At 41.2% G+C, this 21,429-nt stretch overlaps 1 protein-coding gene across 7 annotated transcripts in view; it reads left to right on the plus strand.

Annotated features, from left to right (window-relative positions):
• REV3L (REV3 like, DNA directed polymerase zeta catalytic subunit) overlaps nucleotides 1-21,429 on the plus strand; it is a 659,986-nt gene that overhangs the window by 177,367 nt on the left and 461,190 nt on the right. For 6 of the 7 annotated variants that reach the window (XM_050789035.1, XM_050789036.1, XM_050789038.1 and 3 more), the window contains one exon: nucleotides 7,987-9,112. The exons of the other annotated variant lie outside the window; for it this stretch is intronic. In XM_050789035.1, coding sequence (XP_050644992.1) covers nucleotides 7,987-8,127 — 141 coding nt within the window. In that variant the 3' untranslated portion in view covers nucleotides 8,128-9,112. Of the gene's footprint in view, nucleotides 1-7,986; nucleotides 9,113-21,429 lie in introns of those variants that run through there. 7 annotated transcript variants of the gene reach the window in all.

Raw genomic sequence — 21,429 nt, forward strand, 5'->3', positions numbered from 1 at the left:
GTCCCTACCTGCTATCCCTCTGTCACCATTTCTTGCTCTTCTCTGTGTCACACTCTGTCTACCTCCACCCATACCATACTGAACTTCTCTTAGGTCTGTGAATGCTCCTCGCTGCCTCCTCCTGGCCTTTAAACACCCTGCTCCTTCTGCCAGGAACACTTCACCCATCCCACCCCACCCTTCCTCATCTGAGGAATCAGCTGAAACCCCTAGACTGGGTGAAGCCTTCCCTGCAGCAGACTCCTGCCATAATCTTCTCTGCTGTACTATGATTTGGGGTTCGTCTGTCTTTCTCACTAAATAGCAAATGAACCAGTGACACATTTCCTGTTCTTTCACTGTCAAGTCAGTTATGCCTAGCATATAGCCAAGTCCATGGGGCTGGTCTGTAAATATTTACTGAATGAATGAACAAGTTCCTACTTAATGCATGATTAAAGAAGGAATATATCACTGGAGTTATTACCAACCAACTTTCAGCCATTTTGTACCAGTTTTGTGGTTCTAGTTAGTACAACCACTGAAGTCACTGGGTGCTCCCAGCTTCTATTTATTTTATAGACTTCAGTCCTGATGGCAGCAGCCAACTCTCATAGAAAATTCCCTTGTTGGATCCTAGTATGAGGCCTAGGTGAGAGCAGGACCTCCAGAGCTCTGCTAAGGTCAGTCTGTTAAATGGTCCTTTCCTAGACTTTCTTATGTTGTTTCTGCACTCAGTGACAAACACATCACTACTTGGTGCCATCAATTTACCCAGAGCCCATCCTCCTTCAACATTAGGTGTTCATTCTTTTTTCTTTGTATTTATTTATTTTTATTTTATTTTATTTTTTGAGGCAGAGTCTCACTTTGTCACCCAGACTGAAGTGCAATGGCATGATCACAGGTCACTGCAACCTCAACCTCCTGGGCTCACGTGATCCTCCCAGCTCAGCCTCCCAAGTAGCTGGGACTACAGGCATATCCCACCATGTTTGACTAATTTTTTAATTTTTTTTTTTTTTAGACATGGGGTCTCACGATGTTGCCCAGGCTGGTCTCAAACTCTTGGACTCAAGCAGTCCTCCTGCTTCAGCCGCCCAAGGGCTGGGATTACAGGCTTGAACCACCATGCCCGGCCATCTTATTTCTTATAAAAATACAGTTTAAAAGACAGTGATGGCACAGCCATAAAAAAAAAAAAAAAAGAACAAAATCAGCCAGGCATAGTGGTGGCTCATGCCTATAAATCCCAGCACTTTGGGAGGCCAAGGCAGGCGGATCACTTGAGGTCAGGAGTTCGAGACCAGCCTGACAAATATGGAGAAACCCCATCTCTACTAAAAAGACAAAATTAGCCAGGCATGGTGGCACATGTCTGTAATCCCAGCTACTCAGGAGGCTGAGGCAGGAGAATCACTTGAACCCGGGAGGCAGAGGTTGCAGTGAGCTGAGATCGCAGCATTGCATTCCAGCCTGGGCAACAGGAACAAAACTCTGTCTCAAAAAAAAAAAAAAAAAAAAGTCATGTCCTTTGCAGCAACATGGATGCAGCTGGGGCCATTATCCTAAGCAAATTAACTCAGAAACAGAAAACCAAATACCGCATGTTCTCACATATAAGTTCTCACCTATAATAAACATTGGGTACTTATGGACATAAAAATGGGAACGATAAACACTAGGGATTCCAAAAGAGGGGTGGGGAGAGGAAAAGTTGAAAAACCACTTGTCGGGTACTACATTTACCGCATGGGCAACAGGATCATTAGAAGCTCAAGCCTCAGCATCATACAGTATACCCATGTAACAAACCTACATGTGTACCCTAGGATCTATAAATAAAATATCGCTTTTAAAAAAGCGATACTATTTATAAATAATGATGGTTGTCATCTTTCAAGAGCTATTTTAATTTGAGGTGTTTTTCAAGAATGTTCAAATGAATGTCTCCCATGCACTAATTTGTAGAATTTTTAATGATGCAGAAATTACTAGAGATGTAGTGAGAATTAGAAACACATCCAAACAGGAGATTTTACATCATTCTCAATCCAAGACTAATCAAGTGGTCAGAAATGTGAAGTTATGGAAATTCTAAACATTGTAAGTCAGACTTTGTGATTATATATCAAACTCTGTAACCCAGTACCAAAAAATATACTTCTTAAGTATTTCTAGAATGTTTTTAAAAAGGCCATATCTGGCCAGGCGCGGTGGCTCTTGCCTGTAATCCCCACACTTTAGGAGGCCAAGGCAGGTAGATCACCTGAGGTCAGAGTTTGAGGCATTTGAAATGGAGAAATTTCATGGAGAAACCATGAAATTTCTACTAAAACCCCAAAATTTCTACTAGAAACCCCAACTCTACTAAAAAATACAAAAATTAGCCAGGCATGGTGGCACGAGCCTTGTACTCCCAACTACTCAGGAGGCTGAGGCAGGAAAATCACTTGAACCCGGGAGGCGGAGGCTGCAGCCAGCCAAGATCACACCACCGAACTCCAGCCTGGGTGACAGAGCAAGACTCCATCTCAAAAAAAAAAAAAGTCATAGTCTAAAGAAACCCTCGGCAGGGCAATCGTGGCTCACGCCTATAATCCCAGCACTTTGGGAGGCCAAGGCAGGAGGGTCACTTGAGGTCAGGAGTTCAAGACCAGCGTGGCCAACATGGCAAAACCCCATCTCTACTAAAAATACAAAAATTAACAGGGCATGGTGGCAGGCATCTATAATCCCAGCTACTTGGGAGGCTGAGGTAGGAGAATCACTTGAGCCAGGGAGGCAGAGGTTACAGTGAGCCAAGATTGTGCCACTGCACCCCAGCCTGGGCAACAGAGTGAGACTCTATTTCAAAAATAATAAAATTAAAATAATAAAAATTAAAAATTAGCCAGGCATGGTGGCAGGCACCTGCAATCTCAGCTACTACTTAGGAGGCTGAGGCAGGAGAATCACTTGAACCTGGGAAGCAGAGGTTGCAGTGATCTGAGATCGTGCCACTGCACTACAGCCTGAGCAACAGAGTGAGACTCCATCTCAAAAAAAAATAAAAAAGAAAAAAAAAGGAAAGAAAAGCCTCAATACACTTCAAAAAGTAGAAATATTACAAATGAATGTAATACAATACAATGCTATAAAAACGGTAATTACAAACAAAACAAAGTGATCCTTCCACTTGCACATTCTGTTAAACAAAATGAAAACACTGCAAATCAGATTCTAGATGGCAGATCGCAGAGAAAAATTCATCACCTAAACACTTAATCATAAACATGAAAGAATGAAAGCAAATGAAGTAAGCATCTGACTGAAAAAAATTTTTTGAGACAAAGTCTCACTCTGTTGCCCAGACTGGAGTGCAGTGGTGCGATCTTGGCTCACTGCAACCTCTGCCTCCCAAGTTCAAGAGATTCTCCTGCCTCAGCCTCCTGAGTAGCTGGGATTACAGGCGTGCACCACCACGCCCAGCTAATTTTTGTATTTTTAGTGGAGACGATTTCACAGTGTTGGCCAGGCTGGTCTCAAACTCCTGACCTCAGGTGATCCACTTGCTTCCGCCTCCCAAAGTGCTAGGATTACAGTCATGAGCCACTGTGCCCAGCCTTAACTGAATTTTGTTTAAATAAGAAAGCCAAAGGATAGTAAAAAGAATAAAGATTAAAGCAGGTATTTTTTTAAGTGCCTGCCTCCCTATGATCTACAAAGTAGATGTCCAGGTTGGGGCATTTAAGGTTTTAAATGTAAGCCTGACTCAAGCTATAATGCTCAGGGTTTAAACCACCAGTAAAGGATCTTGAAACTAAACACTGAGTTAAATTTAGTGCGTCAAGTAATTCCATCCTGGCTTATTTATCAGACAAGCACAGAAAGAGCTTAAATATTTATCAGTTTGTCCTGGCACCTGAATGTAACTGCAATTCATAGAGCTGTAATACAGAAATTCTATATTTGGGAATAGATTTGAGTCTCTTGGCAGAGATCTAATTAGCAAAGGCTTCATCATAGAACAGCATACTCGGTCTTCATGGAGCATACTGAAGCACATGTTTCTAAGCAGTCTGCTTGTGACAATATCATAATATTGGATACAGTAACCAGTCTCCTTAGAAAAAATGTGCCCTTCGGTTGACTGGAAGATAACTGGGGCAAAGAACAAAAATTCATTGGCCTGTGAGCCATCCCTGAAACTGAAACCCTTTGATAAATATAGATCAGAGTTCACTAGAGCGTATTTGATTTCTCTTAAAAGGCAATCCAGAGTAGTTGCTGCCATTTGGTATTGCTTTTTAAAATCACTTGTCTACACTATTTAGGGGGAAAGTCAGCCTGCATTTTCTTAACCTTTGGAGTCCTGACTGGCATTCTTTTTAATTTTTTTTTTTATTATACTTTAAGTTCTAGGGTACAGGTGCATAATGTGCAGGTTTGTTACATATGTATATTTGTACCATGTTGCTGTGCTGCACCCAACAACTTGTCAGCACCCATCAACTTGTGTTTCACATCAAGTATAACTCCCAATGCAATCCCTCCCCCCTCCCCCCCCATAATAGGCCCCGGTGTGTGATGTTCCCCTTCCTGAGTCCAAGTGATCTCATTGTTCAGTTCCCACCTATGAGTGAGAACATGCGGTGTTTGGTTTTCTGTTCTTGCGATAGTTTGCTGAGAATGATGGTTTCCAGCTGCATCCATGTCCCTACAAAGGACACAGACTCATCCTTTTTTATGGCTGCGTAGTATTCCATGGTGTATATGTGCCACATTTTCTTAATCCAGTCTGTCACTGATGGACATTTGGGTTGATTCCAAGTCTTTGCTATTGTGAATAGCACTGCAGTGAACATACGTGTGCATGTGTCTTTATAGCAGCATGATTTATAATCCTTTGGATACATACCCAGTAATGGGATGGCTGGGTCATATGGTACTTCTAGTTCTAGATCCTTGAGGAATCGTCATACTGTTTTCCATAATGGTTGAACTAGTTTACAGTCCCACCAACAGTGTAAAAGTGTTCCTATTTCTCCACAACCTCTCCAGCACCTGTTGTTTCCTGACTTTTTAATGATTGCCATTCTAACTGGTGTGAGATGGTATCTCATTGTGGTTTTGATTTGCATTTCTCTGATGGCCAGTGATGACGAGTATTTTTTCATGTGTCTGTTGGCTGTATGCATGTCTTCTTTTGAGAAATGTCTGTTCATATCCTTTGCCCATTTTTGATGGGGTTGTTTGTTTTTTTCTTGTAAATTTGTTTGAGTTCTTTGTAGGTTCTGGATATTAGCCCTTTGTCAGATGAGTAGATTGCAAAAATTTTCTCCCATTCTGTAGGTTGCCTGTTCACTCTGATGGTAGTTTCTTTTGCTGTGCAGAAGCTCTTTAGTTTAATTAGATCCCATTTATCAATTTTGGCTTTTGTTGCCGTTGCTTTTGGTGTTTTAGACATGAAGTCCTTGCCCATGCCTATGTCCTGGATGGTATTACCTAGGTTTTCTTCTAGGGTTTTTATGGTATTAGGTCTAACATTTAAGTCTCTAAAGGGGATATCACCACCGACCCCACAGAAATACAAACTACCATCAGAGAATACTATAAACACCTCTACGCAAATAAACTAGAAAATCTAGAAGAAATGGATAATTTCCTGGACACTTACACTCTCCCAAGACTAAACCAGGAAGAAGTTGAATCCCTGAATAGACCAATAGCAGGCTCTGAAATTGAGGCAATAATTAATAGCCTACCAACCAAGAAAAGTCCAGGACCCAGATGGATTCACAGCTGCATTCTACCAGAGGTACAAGGAGGAGCTAGTACCATTCCTTCTGAAACTATTCCAATCAATAGAAAAAGAGGGAATCCTCCCTAACTCATTTTATGAGGCCAACATCATCCTGATACCAAAGCCTGGCAGAGACACAACAAAAAAAGAGAATTTTAGACCAATATCCCGAACATCGATGCAAAAATCCTCAATAAAATACTGGCAAACCAAATCCAGCAGCACATCAAAAAGCTTATCCACCATGATCAAGTGGGCTTCATCCCTGGGATGCAAGGCTGATTCAACATATGCAAATCAATAAATGTAATCTAGCATATAAACAGAACCATAGACAAAAACCACATGATCATCTCAATAGATGCAGAAAAGGCCTTTGACAAAATTCAATAGCCCCTTCATGCTAAAAACTCTCAATAAATTCGGTATTGATGGAATGTATCTCAAAATAATAAGAGCTATTTATGACAAACCCACAGCCAATATCATACTGAATGGGCAAAAACTGGAAGCATTTCCTTTGAAAACTGGCACAAGACAGGGATGCCCTCTCTCACCACTCCTATTCAACATAGTGTTGGAAGTTCTGGCTAGGGCAATCAGGCAAGAGAAAGAAGGGTATTCAGTTAGGAAAAGAAGAATCAAATTGTCCCTGTTTGCAGATTACATGATTGTATATTTAGAAAACCCCATCATCTCAGCCCAAAATCTCCTTAAGCTGATAAGCAACTTCAGCAAAGTCTCAGGATACAAAATTAATGTGCAAAAATCACAAGCATTCTTACACACCAGTAACAGAGAGCTAAATCATGAATGAACTTCCATTCACAATTGCTTCAAAGAGAATAAAATACCTAGGAATCCAACTTACAAGGGATGTAAAGGACCTCTTCAAGGAGAACTACAAACCACTGCTCAGTGAAATAAAAGAAGACGCAAACAAATGGAAGAACATACCATGCTCATGGATAGGAAGAATCAATATCATGAAAATGGCCATACTGCCCAAGGTAATTTATGGATTCAATGCCATCCCCATCAAGCTACCAATGAGTTTCTTCACAGAATTGGAAAAAACTGCTTTAAAGTTCATATGGAACCAAAAAAGAGCCCGCATTGCCAAGACAATCCTAAGTCAAAAGAACAAAGCTGGAGGCATCACGCTACCTGACTTCAAACTATACTACAGGGCTACAGTAACCAAAACAGCATGGTACTGGTACCAAAACAGAGATATAGACCAATGGAACAGAACAGAGTCCTCAGAAATAATACCACACATCTACAGCCATCTGATCGTTGACAAACCTGAGAAAAACAAGAAATGGGGAAAGGATTCCCTATTTAATAAATGGTGCTGAGAAAATTGGCTAGCCATAAGTAGAAAGCTGAAACTGGATCCTTTCCTTACTCCTTATACGAAAATTAATTCAAGATGGATTAGAGACTTAAATCTTTCTAATTTTTTTATGTTCATGTTTTATATTTTTTTAACTGTATATGCAACTTGAGACTTTTAAGTATTTTTAAAAATCTGATCATTGTGTAAAACATAACAGTTCTCTTTTTAAAAATTGCCTTATGATTTATTACTTTCCTTAAGATCAGATCTTATTATACATTCAAATCATCTGGGAAGCCTTAAGAAGTACAGATTCTTAGCCTTTCATGCCCAGACATTCTGACTCATTATGGGTCTGGGATGGGGCGTTTGTTTATTTTTAAGCTCATTGTTAGCCAGGGTTAAGAACCACTGGTCTGCACCACTACTTTCAAATTCACATTTGATTTTTTTTTTTATACTGGCTTTTCTCTTCTGGAATAAGAAAAAGAATAACTTTTTTTATGATTGGCATATGATAACATAGTCTAAGTAATTTGGAAAAAATTGTGCTTATAGTTCATTTAAGAGACATTCTTTGATAATTGGGTAGTTTACGTGGATTTTAATAGGATTCCATTGTAAATGAAAGTTAATCTTAGGAATTAAATGAATCCTTAGGGAAATTTGTACTCTTATGTTTTCAAAATAGTATCCTTTAGAAATGTCTCAACATAGGGTAGTCTAGGCTTCTAAGAGATTAAACTTAATGAAAGTTTCTATAATGTATGTCTGCCAGTAATCTATGGTAGTCTAGAAAGTAGGGATTATAGAAATTTGTTGTTTGCATGTGCACATAAAAATTTTCCTATTATTTTTTGTATTTCTCTTATGCTTTCAGATATGCAAGAACTGTACAGGTTGCTTTGATCGACACATCCCGTGTGTTTCTCTGAACTGCCCAGTACTTTTCAAAGTCTCCCGAGTAAACAGAGAATTGTCCAAGGCACCATATCTCCGGCAATTATTAGACCAGTTTTAAATTGTCAGTATCAGAGAATTACAGGTGCTATTTTTTTCAGTGTTTACCACTAAACTGTTGTGCATGGTGCTTTTTAACTTTCATCGAGTCAAGGATGTTCACTGTCTGTCTGTTATCTGAAGACTATGAAGACTTCTATGCTAACCGAATTAAAATGTACTTGTTGATCTCTGAATAGCTCACTTCTTACAATGTACAAATTCCTCATTCTGTCACCTTTTAAACATTGTTTTATAATGCAGGTGTTGGATTTGCTCCAGTACGTGTACCACCTTGTAAATCCATTTGAGTAGATCATGTTTACTTCCCAGTGGAAGGAGCACTGAAAACCTCTTAAAGAAAAACCATTCGTGTGTTTTCCTTGAACTGTCTGTATCAAGACGTGTTACTTCGAGATATCCATTCACTTTATAATTTTGACTGCAAAATATTTTGTAAATACACTTTTTTACTTTTCAAACAACTGAGTAAAATAATGTGCAATGACTTTTATACAAATGATTTTCAAGTTGTTTGGTATATTTCCTCTAGGTTTTGCTTGACTCAAAGTAGATCGTTATTTTGATCAAACTGTGCAAACAGTAGTACCATGTGTAGCATTTTGAAACATTATTTTTTAAAAAATGCTGTCTTGCTTTAGCTATTAATGGGGCATTGTGAGGAACTGTGCAAAGACATTTTTGTTACAAACCTGTGGGCCTGTTGCAATACTTTAAAAATAAAAAATTTTATTCCATTTGCTTGTTTTGTATAGACATTTCTATTGCTTCTAAATATGCTTAAAATATTTTCTTTCCTTATGTACTGTACAGTTAATCTTATTTGCCATCATCTTGAACACAAAATGTGTATTTAGAATATTTGTATAACTGTGTAAAATAAAAAAGGAATTATGTGGTCAGTGCATTGTTTTTTAAACTGGAAATCATTTTGTTTTAAAAGTTAATAATGGAAACCCTATTAAAATTGAATAAAATATAAAATATAGCAGTGTTACTTCATGTTTTTTATAAGTCTACATTGGTTACATCCTACCCTAGCCTTTTCTGAGTTTTAATGAAGTAAATTTAACACATTTTTATATCCTGTTTGATATTGCAATTTCCTTACCAAAACTTCAGGGTTAAAACAAAAAAAAAAAGGCAGCAAAAAAAGGAAAATTTAGCACTCATCCTCTTAGAGAGTTCTAAAAGTGTACTTGTTAGTAGATCTTCAGTGTTCATTTTCATTTTGATATAATTAATCTTGGGGTCAGGACTTTCCAGAGGGAAAGCAAAAACTACATTACTTCTTAAAAACTTAAATGCCAATTTTTATATGCCTATTTTTTTCAATAGAAAAAAGTTCTTATTTTGACAGAATTACCTAGTTACTTAACAGAAATAGGTCTCCATTGCCAGAATACGTACTTACAAATGTTGGGAGGATTCATTTTCTGAAAATTACATGGTAAATATTGGAACCAGAGAGATACATAGCCTGTGTCTGAACATAATTTCTCTCAAATCTTGCTAAGACATAACAAATTCCCGCTTCTGGGGATATTTTTTGTTTGGGAGGCTGGGGCTAGCCCTCAGTGTTGGGGTTTTCTTTCCCTTACGTGGGTAGATTGATGAAGTTCTGTTACTTACAGGTTCTGTGCTGTCAGGACTTCCACATACATCATAGTGACTTGACACAATATTTTCAACAGAATAACCATTTTTAACCTGATTATAATTGGATACAGCCATATTAACAAATGGTCATTCAACATGAATGCCTAAAACTAGCTCACACTCAGCCTGTCTCTGGTTCTGTTTTCTGCAGGGAAATTCCTCCTTTGTAACTGTCCTCAGAGTCTGTAGCTTAACTGCCTTTTAGTGAGGTCCATTTGCTGTTTCACTAACCCTCTGGGAGGGTGGTGAAATTTGGACCTGTTTTACCAAGAAATTTTCTTGTAAGGATCTTCCTATGTTCCATAATTTTCCCTCCATTTTAGATGTCTATTAATAAAATTTTGTCTCTCAGATCACAGAAAAAAAAAAATTAAGTATTGCTGAAGAAACAGTTTCATTCTTTAGGATGTTTTCATTTATCTGAAAAGGAGCCAGAAGCTCAGACATCAAATAACTTCATTAAACATTTCCTTGATGTTTAATGAATTAAGCAAAACATTAATATTTGTTAAAGTTGTTTAACATTGTTTTCTCTCATTTTTCTCACTTTCTACTCAAGCTTTTCCCTAGATGAATCATGTAATATTCAATTCTATATGGACACAAAATAGTGTCTTTGAAGAAGGCCAATAAATTTGGAAAAAACAAAAATGTGAAGAGAGCAGTTAAAGATATGATGAATTCTTAGAATAGGTGGCCCTGTGAGGTCATCTTGCCAATGGAGCAGGCCATCCAGAGAGCTTGTGGACTCCGTTCAGCCCCACTGACTGTCACGGGTTATACCCTCAGTCTCAGATGATGCACCCTACCTGCCATCAAGTGTGCCACGCTGATCACCTAAACATCTCTTCCGGATCTTACCTTAGTTAAGTCTTGTAGCTGTGTAGTCGATCTTTTCATCTACTCTCTTGCTTTTATTTTTGTAACAGTTGGAGTACAGGAATATTCCTTAAGGCCTATCAAATAAGCTTGTTTTGTTTTGTCTTGAGATAGGGTCTTGCATTGTTGCCCAGCCTGGAGTGGAGTGGGGTGATCTTGGCTCACTGCAACCTCCACCTCCCCGAATTCAAGCAATCCTCTCACTTCAGCCTCCCAAGTAGCTGGCACTACAGGCATACACCACCATGATTGGCTAATTTTTGTATTTCTGGTAGAAATGGGGGTCTCACCCTGTTGGCCAGGCTGGTCTCGAATTCCTGAGCTCAACAATCTGGCTACCTCGGGCTCCCAAAGTACTGGGATTACAGGCTACCGGGAGCCACCACGCCCGGCCCAAATAAGCTTTTAAATTGACTTCTCTATTGTAGACTAGTATTTCTTAAAATAGTCACATTTAATTTTATAAAGTACAAATAAATCTGGCGGTAAATGACACTGTTAGGGCTCTGCCATCAGCTGTGGGGACTGGGGAGGTGGCAGTGCACAAGTAGCTACTTTTAGACTGGATATGTCAGCCCTCTATCAGTGAGCTCTGTACCTCTGGGAGGATGGTTGGCATTCATGCCCTACTGATTTTTATTCCCATAATACTGTGCCCTTTTCCCATGATGTGATGTGAATTGTTACCTTTAACCATTTGAGGTTTTTTTGTTTTGTTTGAGACAGGGTCTCGTTCTGTCACCGAGGCTGGAGTGCAGTGGCACGATCTCGGCTCACTGCAACCTCTGCCTCCTGCCTCAAGCGATTCTCCTGCTTCAGCCTCCTGAGTAGCTGGGATTACAGGCATGCGCCACCATGCCCAGCTAATTTTTGTATTTTTAGTAAAGATGGGGTTTCTCCATGTTGGCCAGGCTGGTCTTGAACTCCTGACGTCAGGTGACCCACCCGTCTTGGCCTCCCAAAGTGCTGGGATTCCAGGCATGAGCCGCCGTGCCTGGTCCATTTGAGTTTTATAATAGTGGATAAAATTCAGTACCATTAATGCCCCAGCTCTGCTTAATAACTAGCTTTGTACAGGCAAATAGTCACAGATTATGGCTACATTTGGGATCCAAGGAGGAAATCAAAACACACACAGCACCTCATCTACTTCTCTATCTTCCTCACCCTACCCGATAGCTGCATTTTGGCACTTTGGCCAACCTCCAAGAGTGATTTACAAAGCAAAATACCTTGTGGAGGAGTTCTCAGATTCATAAGATCAGGTTGCTTTGTATATCTGGGGAGAAGAGAGTGTAACCAGGAAAGCAGATGAAGGCATTTTTTAAATCAAAAAAACAGCTTACTGCCTATGAGTCTTTACCGATCTTGCTACTGATGCCACCACAGGTGTCTTGGAGGGAAGGACAGGAAGGTTTTCGGGTAAGTGATGGAGTAAGGAGCTTCCATGCTATGGGCTTCCCCGTGATCACTAATGGCAATGCAACTCTTTGGAAAAGTAACTCATTTGGTCATAGATACTAAATTTAAAAATATTCACACTCTGAAAACAGAATAATAGCACCTGCCCTCTGATTACCCAAGAGCGGCTTTGTGAATATTAATATGAATACAAAAATAGTTACACAGATTTTAAGTATTTGCCATTCCATAAATATTTACTAAGCATCAATTTGTGCATGGCATTTCACTCATCTGGAGATCTCGAGGTAATCCCCTGCCCTTGTGTATTCCATAGGTATTTGGGAGACAGACATAAGTAAACTGGCATTAGTTACAAGATGATGTGAAGAGGTCTTTGCTGCCGCCTTCTCCCCTACTGGAAGAACCCAAAGTTAAGAAAGACAAGGTCAGGCCGGGCGCGGTGGCTCAAGCCTGTAATCCCAGCACTTTGGGAGGCTGAGGCGGGTGGATCACGAGGTCAGGAGATCACGACCATCCTGGCTAACACGGTGAAACCCCGTCTCTACTAAAAATACCAAAAAAAATTAGCTGAGCATGGTGGCGGGCGCCTGTAGTCTCAGCTACTCGGGAGGCTGAGGCAGGAGAATGGCATGAACTCAGGAGGCGGAGCTTGCAGTGAGCTAAGATCGTGCCACTGCACTCCACCCTGGGCAACAGAGCGAGACTCCGTTTCAAAAAAAAAAAACTACAAAAATTTAGCCAGACGTGGTGGGCGGTGCCTGTAATCCTAGCTACTCGGGAGGCTGAGTTAGAAGAATGACATGAATACAGGGGGTGGAGGTTGCAGTGAGCTGAGATCATGCCACTGCATTCCAGCCTGGGCAACAGAGTGAGACCTCCGTCTCAAAAAAAGAAAAATACAAAAAATTAGCCAGAAGTTGTGGGGGGTGCCTGTAATCCTAGCTACTCGGGAGGCTGAGGCAGGAGAATCATTTGAACCCAGGAGGTGGAGGTTGTAGTGAGCAGAGATCGCGCCATTACACTCCAGCCTGGGGGATAAAGTGAGACTCCATCTCAAAAAAAAAAAAAAAGAAAAGAAAAACAAAGAGAAGGTCAAACCTGATCATTACTAGAGAACTCAAGAAAGGCTTAGGAACAGAAGGTCCCAGGTGGGAACGGATTGTTTAAAAGGAACAGTTAGACTTCACAGGCCACATTGATTCCACATTTTTAGGTGACCACATCCTGTCTACCCCCCAACACACACACACACTCTTTAGGTTTATTTTATAGAGAAAAAGAACCAGAGAGGCACTGAACTGGGGGACACAAGGCACTGAGGAGAGAATGAGGCACCACTGAAAGGAAGTGGAGTCGGCATCCTCAAGGGCGAAGTGAGACCTGCTCACCCTTTCCCAAGGTGTGAGATGCCATGGCCAGGGTCATACTCCCATCATCACCGTGTGCTGCTGTGACTCACAGCACCTTACAGTTGGTTATCTGTGCCAACATTTAATACCAATCCCTCTATTAGACTTGTGTCCCAACATGACCCAGCACCAGCACAGTGCCTGGATCTTGCTATAGAGAGGATGGTACCTGAGCACCTCAGATAGAACAAAAATACTGGCTAGAGGGAAGCATAGGGATTGTAGCTATATACAAGCTTAGATTCTTTTTAAAATATGCTTTTATTTTTTTGAGATGGAATTTCGCTCTTGTCACTCAGGCTGGAGTGCAATGGTACAATCTCGGCTCACTGCAACCTCTGCCTCCTGGGTTCAAGTGATTCTCCTGCTTCAGCCTCCTGAGAAGCTGGGATTGCAGGCACACACCACCACACCTGGCTAATTTTTGTAATTTTAGTAGAGACGAGTTTTCACCATGTTGGCCTGGCTGGTCTCGAACTCTTGACCTCAGGTGATCCACCCACCTTGGCCTCCCAAAGTGATGGGATTACAGGCATGAGCTACTGCGCCTGTTCTAAAATATGTTCCTCTTTTATATGTTCTGCTACCAATAATCTACGTTTAAAAATAAAGCAGGGGTAACGCACATGTTAATTATTCAATTTCGCCTTCCACAATGAATACGTATTTGAAAACATCATGTTGTATACAACAAATACAATTTTGTCAACTAAAATAAATTTAAAATAAAACAGACGAGATGTATATTATACACACACATACAAACACACTTCTGTATATGCACTGATATCTCTGGAAGGTGCACAAAAGGGAGTGGTTACCTTGGTGGGGGTTAAGGCTGGGGGGTCAAAAGTGAGTAAGCTCACTTTTCAATTCACCTTTGTACTATTTGATTTTATTACTAAATGAATATATTACCCCCCATTATAATAAAAACAACTTTGTGTCTGTTTCTATTGCTACTGGACTGCAGCTATCAAGGCTGCTTGATTAGAGTCCCTTTGGAGGTCATTCTTTGCATGGAGCCCCAACAGAGTTCCCCAAGCAGTGTGGTGAGCTCCCAGCTGCATTATCTTCCCAGACTTGCCAGGACAACTAAGTGTTTTCACGGCCCATAACCTCATTAGCTTAGTTAGGGTGTCCCACCTGGTTTTCCCAGCCGTAACAATTACGAAAAATGTTTATTACTTCCCTTTTGTGGATAGTCTTTTTTACTAAAATTGTGAGCATTATTTTCTGATTAAAATTCCTCCCTTTGTGGTTGGTTTTAGTTTTTCTTGATTGAGTGCCTTGGGAATAATAATAATAGTTGGGTTTTGTTTGTTTGTTTGTTTTGAGACAGAGTCTTGCTCTGTTGCCCAGGCTGGAGTGCATTAGCGCAATCTCTGCTCACTGCAAGCTCTGCCTCCCAGGTTCACGCCATTCTCCTGAGTAGCTGGAACTACAGGCGACCACCACCACACCCAGCTAATTTTTTGTATTTTTAGTAGAGACGAGATTTCACTGTGTTAGCCAGGATGGTCTAGATCTCCTGACCTCATGATCCACCCACCTTGGCCTCCCAAACTGCTGGGATTACAGGCTTGAGCCACCGTGCCTAGCCAATAATGATAATAGTTATAGCACCGAATATTGTTTGCTTAGTAAGTATATAAGGCTGTTTATAAGGTTGTTTATAAGGTTGTTTATAAGGTTGTCTATAAGGCTCCCATAACAAAGCACCACAGACTAGGAGGCTGAAACAAAAGAAATCTATTTTCTCACAGTTCTGGAGTCTACAAATCTAAGACGTCAGCAGCATTGGTTTCTTCTGAGGCCTCTCTCCTTGGCTTGTAGATGGCCGTCTTCTCCCTGTATCATCGCTTTTGGTCTCCTTCTGTGTCTGTCTGGGTCCAAATTTCCTCCTCTTATCAAGGACACCAGTCCTATTGAATGAGAGCCCACCCTAGAAACCTCATTTTAATTTAATTGCCTCTTTGAAGACACTATCTGCAAATGCAGTCACACTCTGAGATACATAGGATTAGAGCTTCAACATATAAATTTGAGGGGGTCAAAATTCAGCCCATAATAATATATATAGGGCAATATGCTAATTGCTTTACAAAGATCTCATTTAAATCTGACAGCCAATTGCATGCAAGAAAGCTGAAGCATGGGGAGATTAAGCAATAAGATTAGGTAGTAGGCGGTAGAGTCATAATTCAAATACAGGCAGACAGACTCCAGATCCACCACCACCCACACTACATATGGGCTTCTTCACTCATTCTACCAGATCCATTCAAATTTCCCAAAGGAGGGAAAATGAAGTGCCTGCTGTCACAAGCAAATAGAAAAATACCATTCTCCAAGCCAGTGGGAGGTAACAGAGGCGCCCCGGCTAGTCAAGTCTGTCCTTGTGAACCATAGTCTCTTACTCCATCCTTACCGCTCCAGGGAGAAAAGGTCAAGGTTTGCCCAGCATTATCTGGCATGAGGCAAAGTATCTACAGGATCTCTGCCAGAGCAGCGTGCATAGCTGTAAACTCAAGTCACTGAAAGCAGAGATGGCAGCAGTCAAGGAAGGACACCTGGAGTGTCATTTATTATAATTGCTTAGATAAGACAAGGGAGAGTATGGTCATTTAGTCTCTCTCCACTAAGTTCAGCTTCAACTTTCCCACTTATATCTTTTCCTAAGTGATATGGTTTGGCTGTGTCTCCACCCAAATTTCATCTTGAAGCTCCCACAATTCCCAGGTGTTGTGAGAGGAACCAAGTGGGAGGCAACTGAATCATGCGGGCAGGTCTTTCCTGTGTTGTTCTCTGGTAGTGAATAAGTCTCACAAGATCTGATGGTTTTATAAGGGATTTCCCCTTTCTCTTGGCTCTCATTCTCTCTTGCTGCAGCCACATAAGACGTGCCTTTCACCTTCCGCCATGGTTGTGAGGCCTCCCCAGTCACGTGGAACTGTGAGTCCATTAAACCTCTTTCTCTTTATAAATTACCTAGCCTCAGGTATGTCTTTATCAGCAGCGTGAAAACAGACTAAAACAGTGAGTTGGTACCAGTAGAGTGGGGTGCTGCTATAAAGATACCAAAAAATGTGGAAGCAACTTTGGAACTGGATAACAGGCAGAGAGGGTGGAGCAGTTTGGAGAGCTCCGAAGAAGACAGGAATATGTGGGAAAGTTTGGAACTTCCTCGAGACTTGTTGAATGGCTTTGACCAAAATGCTGATAATCATGTGGAAATCCAGGCTGAGGTGGTCTCAGATGGAGATGAGGAACTTCTTGGGAACTATAGTAAAGGTGATTCTTGCTATGTTTTAGCAAAAAAACTAGTGGCATTTTGCACCTGCTCTAGAGATTTGTGAAACTTTGAATTGAGGGAGATAATTTAGGGTATCTGGTGGAAGAAATTTCTAAGCAGCAATGCATTCAAGAGATGACTTGGGTGCTGTTAAAAGCATTCAGTTTTAAATGGGAAACATAGCACAAAAGTTTGGAAAATTTGCAGACTGATGGTGCAACAGAAAAGAAAAACCCATTTTCTGAGGAGAAATTGAAGCTGGCTGCAGATATTTGCATAAGTAACGAGGAGACAAATGTTAATCCCCAAGACAATGGAAAAAATGTCTCTAGGTCATGTCAGAGATCTTTGCGGCAACCCCTCTCATCACAGGCCCAGAAGCCTAGGAGGAAAAAATGGTTTCATGGGCCAGGCCCAGGGCCCTCCTGCTGTGTGCAGTTTAGGGACTTGGTGCCCTGCTTCTCAGCCGCTCTAGCCATGGCTAAAAGGGGTCAATGTACAGTTCCAGCCATGGCTTCAGAGGGTGCAAACACCAAGCCTTGGCATCTTCCACATGGTGTTCAGTCTGCAGGTACACAAAAGTCAACAACTGAGGTTTAGGAAACTCGCCTAGATTTCAGAGGGTATGTGGAAATGCCTGGATACCTAGGCAGAAGTTTGCTGCATGGGCGGGGCCATCATGAAGAACCTCTGCCAGGGCAGTATGGAAGGGAAATGTGGGGTGGGAGCCCCACACAGAGTCCCTACTGGGGTAATACCTAGTGAAGCTATGAGAAGAGGGCCACCATCCTCCAGACCCCAGAATGGTAGGTCCACTGACAGCTTACACCATGTACCTGGAAAAGCCACAGACACTCAATGCCAGCCTGTGAAAGCAGCCAGGAGGGAAGTTATACCCTGCAAAGTCACAGGGGCGGAGCTGCCCAAGGCCATGGGAACCCACCTCTTGCATCAGTGACCTGGATGTGAGACATGGAGTCAAAGGAGATCACTTTGGAGCTTTAAGATTTGACTGCCCTGGCTGGGCATGTGTGGCTCAAGCCTGTAATCCCAGCACTTTGGGAGGTCGAGACGGGTGGATCACAAGGTCAGGAGATCGAGACCATCCTGGCTAACACAGTGAAACCCCATCTCTACTAAAAAATACAAAAAAATAGCCAGGCAAGGTGGCAGGCGCCTGTAGTCCCAGCTACTCTACTCGGAAGGCTGAGGCAGGAGAATGGCGTAAACCCAGGAGGCGGAGTTTGCAGTGAGCTGAGATCGGGCCACCGAACTCCAGCCTGGGCAACAGAGCGAGACTCTGTCTCAAAAAAAAAAAAAAAGATTTGACTGCCCTGCTGGATTTCAGACTTGCATGGGGTCTTTTGCCCCTTTGTTTTGGCCAATTTCTCCTATTTGGAATGGCTGTATTTACCCAACACCTGTACCTGCATTGTATCCAGGAAGTAACTAACTTGCTTTTGATTTTACAGGCTCATAGATGGAAGAGACTTGCCTTGTCGCAGATGAGACTTTCGACTGTGGACTTCTGAGTTAATACTGAAATGAGTTATGATTCTGGGGGGCTGTTGGGAAGACATGATTAGTTTTGAAATGTGAGGACATGAGATTTGGGAGGGGTCAGGCATGGAATGACATGGTTTGGCTGTGCCCCCACCCAAATTTCACCTTGAATTGTAGCTCCCACAATTCCCACGTCATGGGAGGGACCCAGTGGGAGGTAAATGAAATCTTGAGGTTGGATCTTTCTCCTGATGTGCTCACGGTGGTAAATAAGGGGTTTCCCCTTTCACTTGGCTCTCATACACCAAGTGTTTGAGACTCAGAAAGTGTAAAGCAGGGTAGGGAGGTTTTATGGGGAACATGGGGAAACACCTGACTCATGCTCCAAGTTAGAATTGTTTAACCAGATTATCACTATAGTTGTTTTAAACAAGTACAAATAGGGCTGTGGCCACTAAGTGCAGGCTTTCAGCTGCTGGGCCCTGCAGGGAAGGGAAGTCAGGAGAAGGATCTCAATTTCTGCCTGACATGCAATTTGAAAACTTTTCCACTCTAAAGCAGAAACATCTATAATATCTCAATTAGGAAATTATTATTCAAGTAAAACATTTACCAAGACATGCAGTGAGTAACAGCTGTTTCGGTAGACCAGATGTTACCAAAGATGTTAGATATCACTAGAGAACTTATATGTCATTTTCAAAATGCCTATGTGAAGTACAAATACTATTCCTATTTTAGGAACCCAATACAACCATCACATAAATTTTGAAGCACTCATATTCTAAACTCTGGACATATTCTTGACTAATTTCTGAGGTAGAGGTGCCAAACTCATTTTTAAACATGACTGAAACTGGCATAAAAACAGATACATAGACCAATGGAACAGGATAGAGAACCCAGAAATAAATCTAGACATTTACAGCCAACTCATTTTCAACAAAGGTGCCAGGAATATTCAATGGGGAAAGGACAATCTCTGAAAAAAACAGTGCTACGAAAACTGGGGATCTATATGCAGAAGAGTGAAACTAAACCCCCACCTCTCACTCTATACAAAAATTAAGTCCAAATGGATTTAAGACTAAAATATAAGACCTAAAACTATGAAACTACTCAAAGAAAACATGGGTAAACACTTCAAGACATTGGTCTGGGCAAAGACTTTTTGAGGGTAAGGCCTCAAAAGCACAGGTGACAAAAACAAAAATTCACAAATGGAATTACATCAAGCTAAAAAGCTTCCGAACAGCAAAGGAAGCAATCAACAAAGAACCCACAGAATGGGAGAAAATATTTGCAAACGACCCATCACGATGACTTACGCCTGTAATCCCAACACTTTGGGAGGCCAAGGCGGGTGGATCACTTGAGGTCAGGAGTTTGAGACCAGCCTCGTCAACATGGTAAAACCCCGTCTCTACTAAAAATACAAAAATTAGCCGGGTGTGGTGGCACACGCCTATAGTCCCAGCTACTAGGGAGGCTGAGGCAGGCTTGAACCTGGGAGGCAGAGGTTGCAGTGAGCTGAAATCGTGCCACTGCACTCCAACCTGGGTGACAGAGTGAGACCCCGTCTCAAAAACAAACAAAAGCAAACAAAAAAACCCTACCCACCTGACAAGGGATTAACAATCAGAATACATACGGAGCTCAACAAATCAATAGCAAAAACACACAACACAACAAACCAAGTAATCTGATTTTTACATAAGCAAAATATCTGAATAGACCTTTTATTTTTATTTTTTGAGATGGAGTTTCGCTCTTGTTACCCAGGCTGGAGTGCAGTGGCATGATCTCAGCTCACTGCAACCTCTGCCTCTGGATTCAAGCACTTCTCCTGCCTCAGCCTGCCTAGTAGCTGGGATTACAGGTGACCACCACCACACCCAGCCAATTTTTTGTATTTTTAGGAGATAGTGTTTCACTATGTTGGCCAGACTGGTCTCAAAACTCCTGACCTCAGGCGATACACCCGCCTCAGCCTCCCAAAATGCTTGGATTACAGGCATGAGCCACCATGGCTGGCTAAATAGACATTTGTCAAAAGAAGACGTACTAGTGGCCAACATGTAATGAAAAATGTTCTGGATAAGCAGAAACTGATTATGAAAAAAAAAAAAAGAAAGAAAATGCCTGACATCACTAATCATCAGTAAAATGCAATCAAAACCACGAGATATCTCCTCACCCCAGTTAGAATGGCTATAATCAAAAGAACAGAAAATAAAGAGATGCTGGCCAGAATGTGGAGAAAGTGGAATGCTCCTATACTGTCGGAGAAATGTAAATTAGTACAGTCACCACATAAAACAGTATGGAGATTCCTCAAAAAACTAAAAATAGAACTACCATATGATGCAGCAATTCCACTGCTGGGTATATATCCAAAGGAAAGGAGATTGGTGTATCAAAGAGATAGCTGCACTCCCATGTTTACTGCAGCAATATTCACAATGACCAAATATGGAATCAACCTAAGTGTCCTTCAACAGATGAATGGATAAAGAAAATGTGGTATATACATGACGGACTATCATTCAGTCATAATAAAACGAAATCCTATCATCTGCAGCAACACAGATGAAACTGAAGGACACTATGTTAAGGGAGTTATTTCACTTAACAGAAAGACAAATATTGCATGTTCTCACTCAGACATGGGAGCTAAAAAATTAATCTCATGGAGGTAGTCAGTAGAATGGTAATTACCAGAGGCTGGGAAGGGTACGGGACAGAGCAGAGGGCAGCAGGTTGGTTAGCAAAAACATAAATACAGTTAAGACAGAAGGAATAAGTTCTAGTGTTTGATAGCACAGTAGGGTGACTACAGTTAACACTAATTTATTGTATATTCCAAAATAGCTAGAGATTTGGAATGTTCCCAACACAAAGAAATGATAAATATTTGAGGTGATGGATATCCCAGCTACCCTGATCTGCTCATTACACATTGTATGCATGTATCAAATTATCACAGGGAACCCATAATTATGCATAACTATTATGTATCAATTCAAAATCAGTGAAACTGAAACATGAATCTTCAACCAACATCACTATTGTTATCAATATTTTATTCAAACAAGCTTTTATATGGTCCAGAGCTATGTAAACAGTGAGTAGT

This window comes from Macaca thibetana, chromosome 4 (assembly GCF_024542745.1).
Source record: "Macaca thibetana thibetana isolate TM-01 chromosome 4, ASM2454274v1, whole genome shotgun sequence".
Taxonomy (NCBI): Eukaryota; Metazoa; Chordata; class Mammalia; order Primates; family Cercopithecidae; genus Macaca; species Macaca thibetana.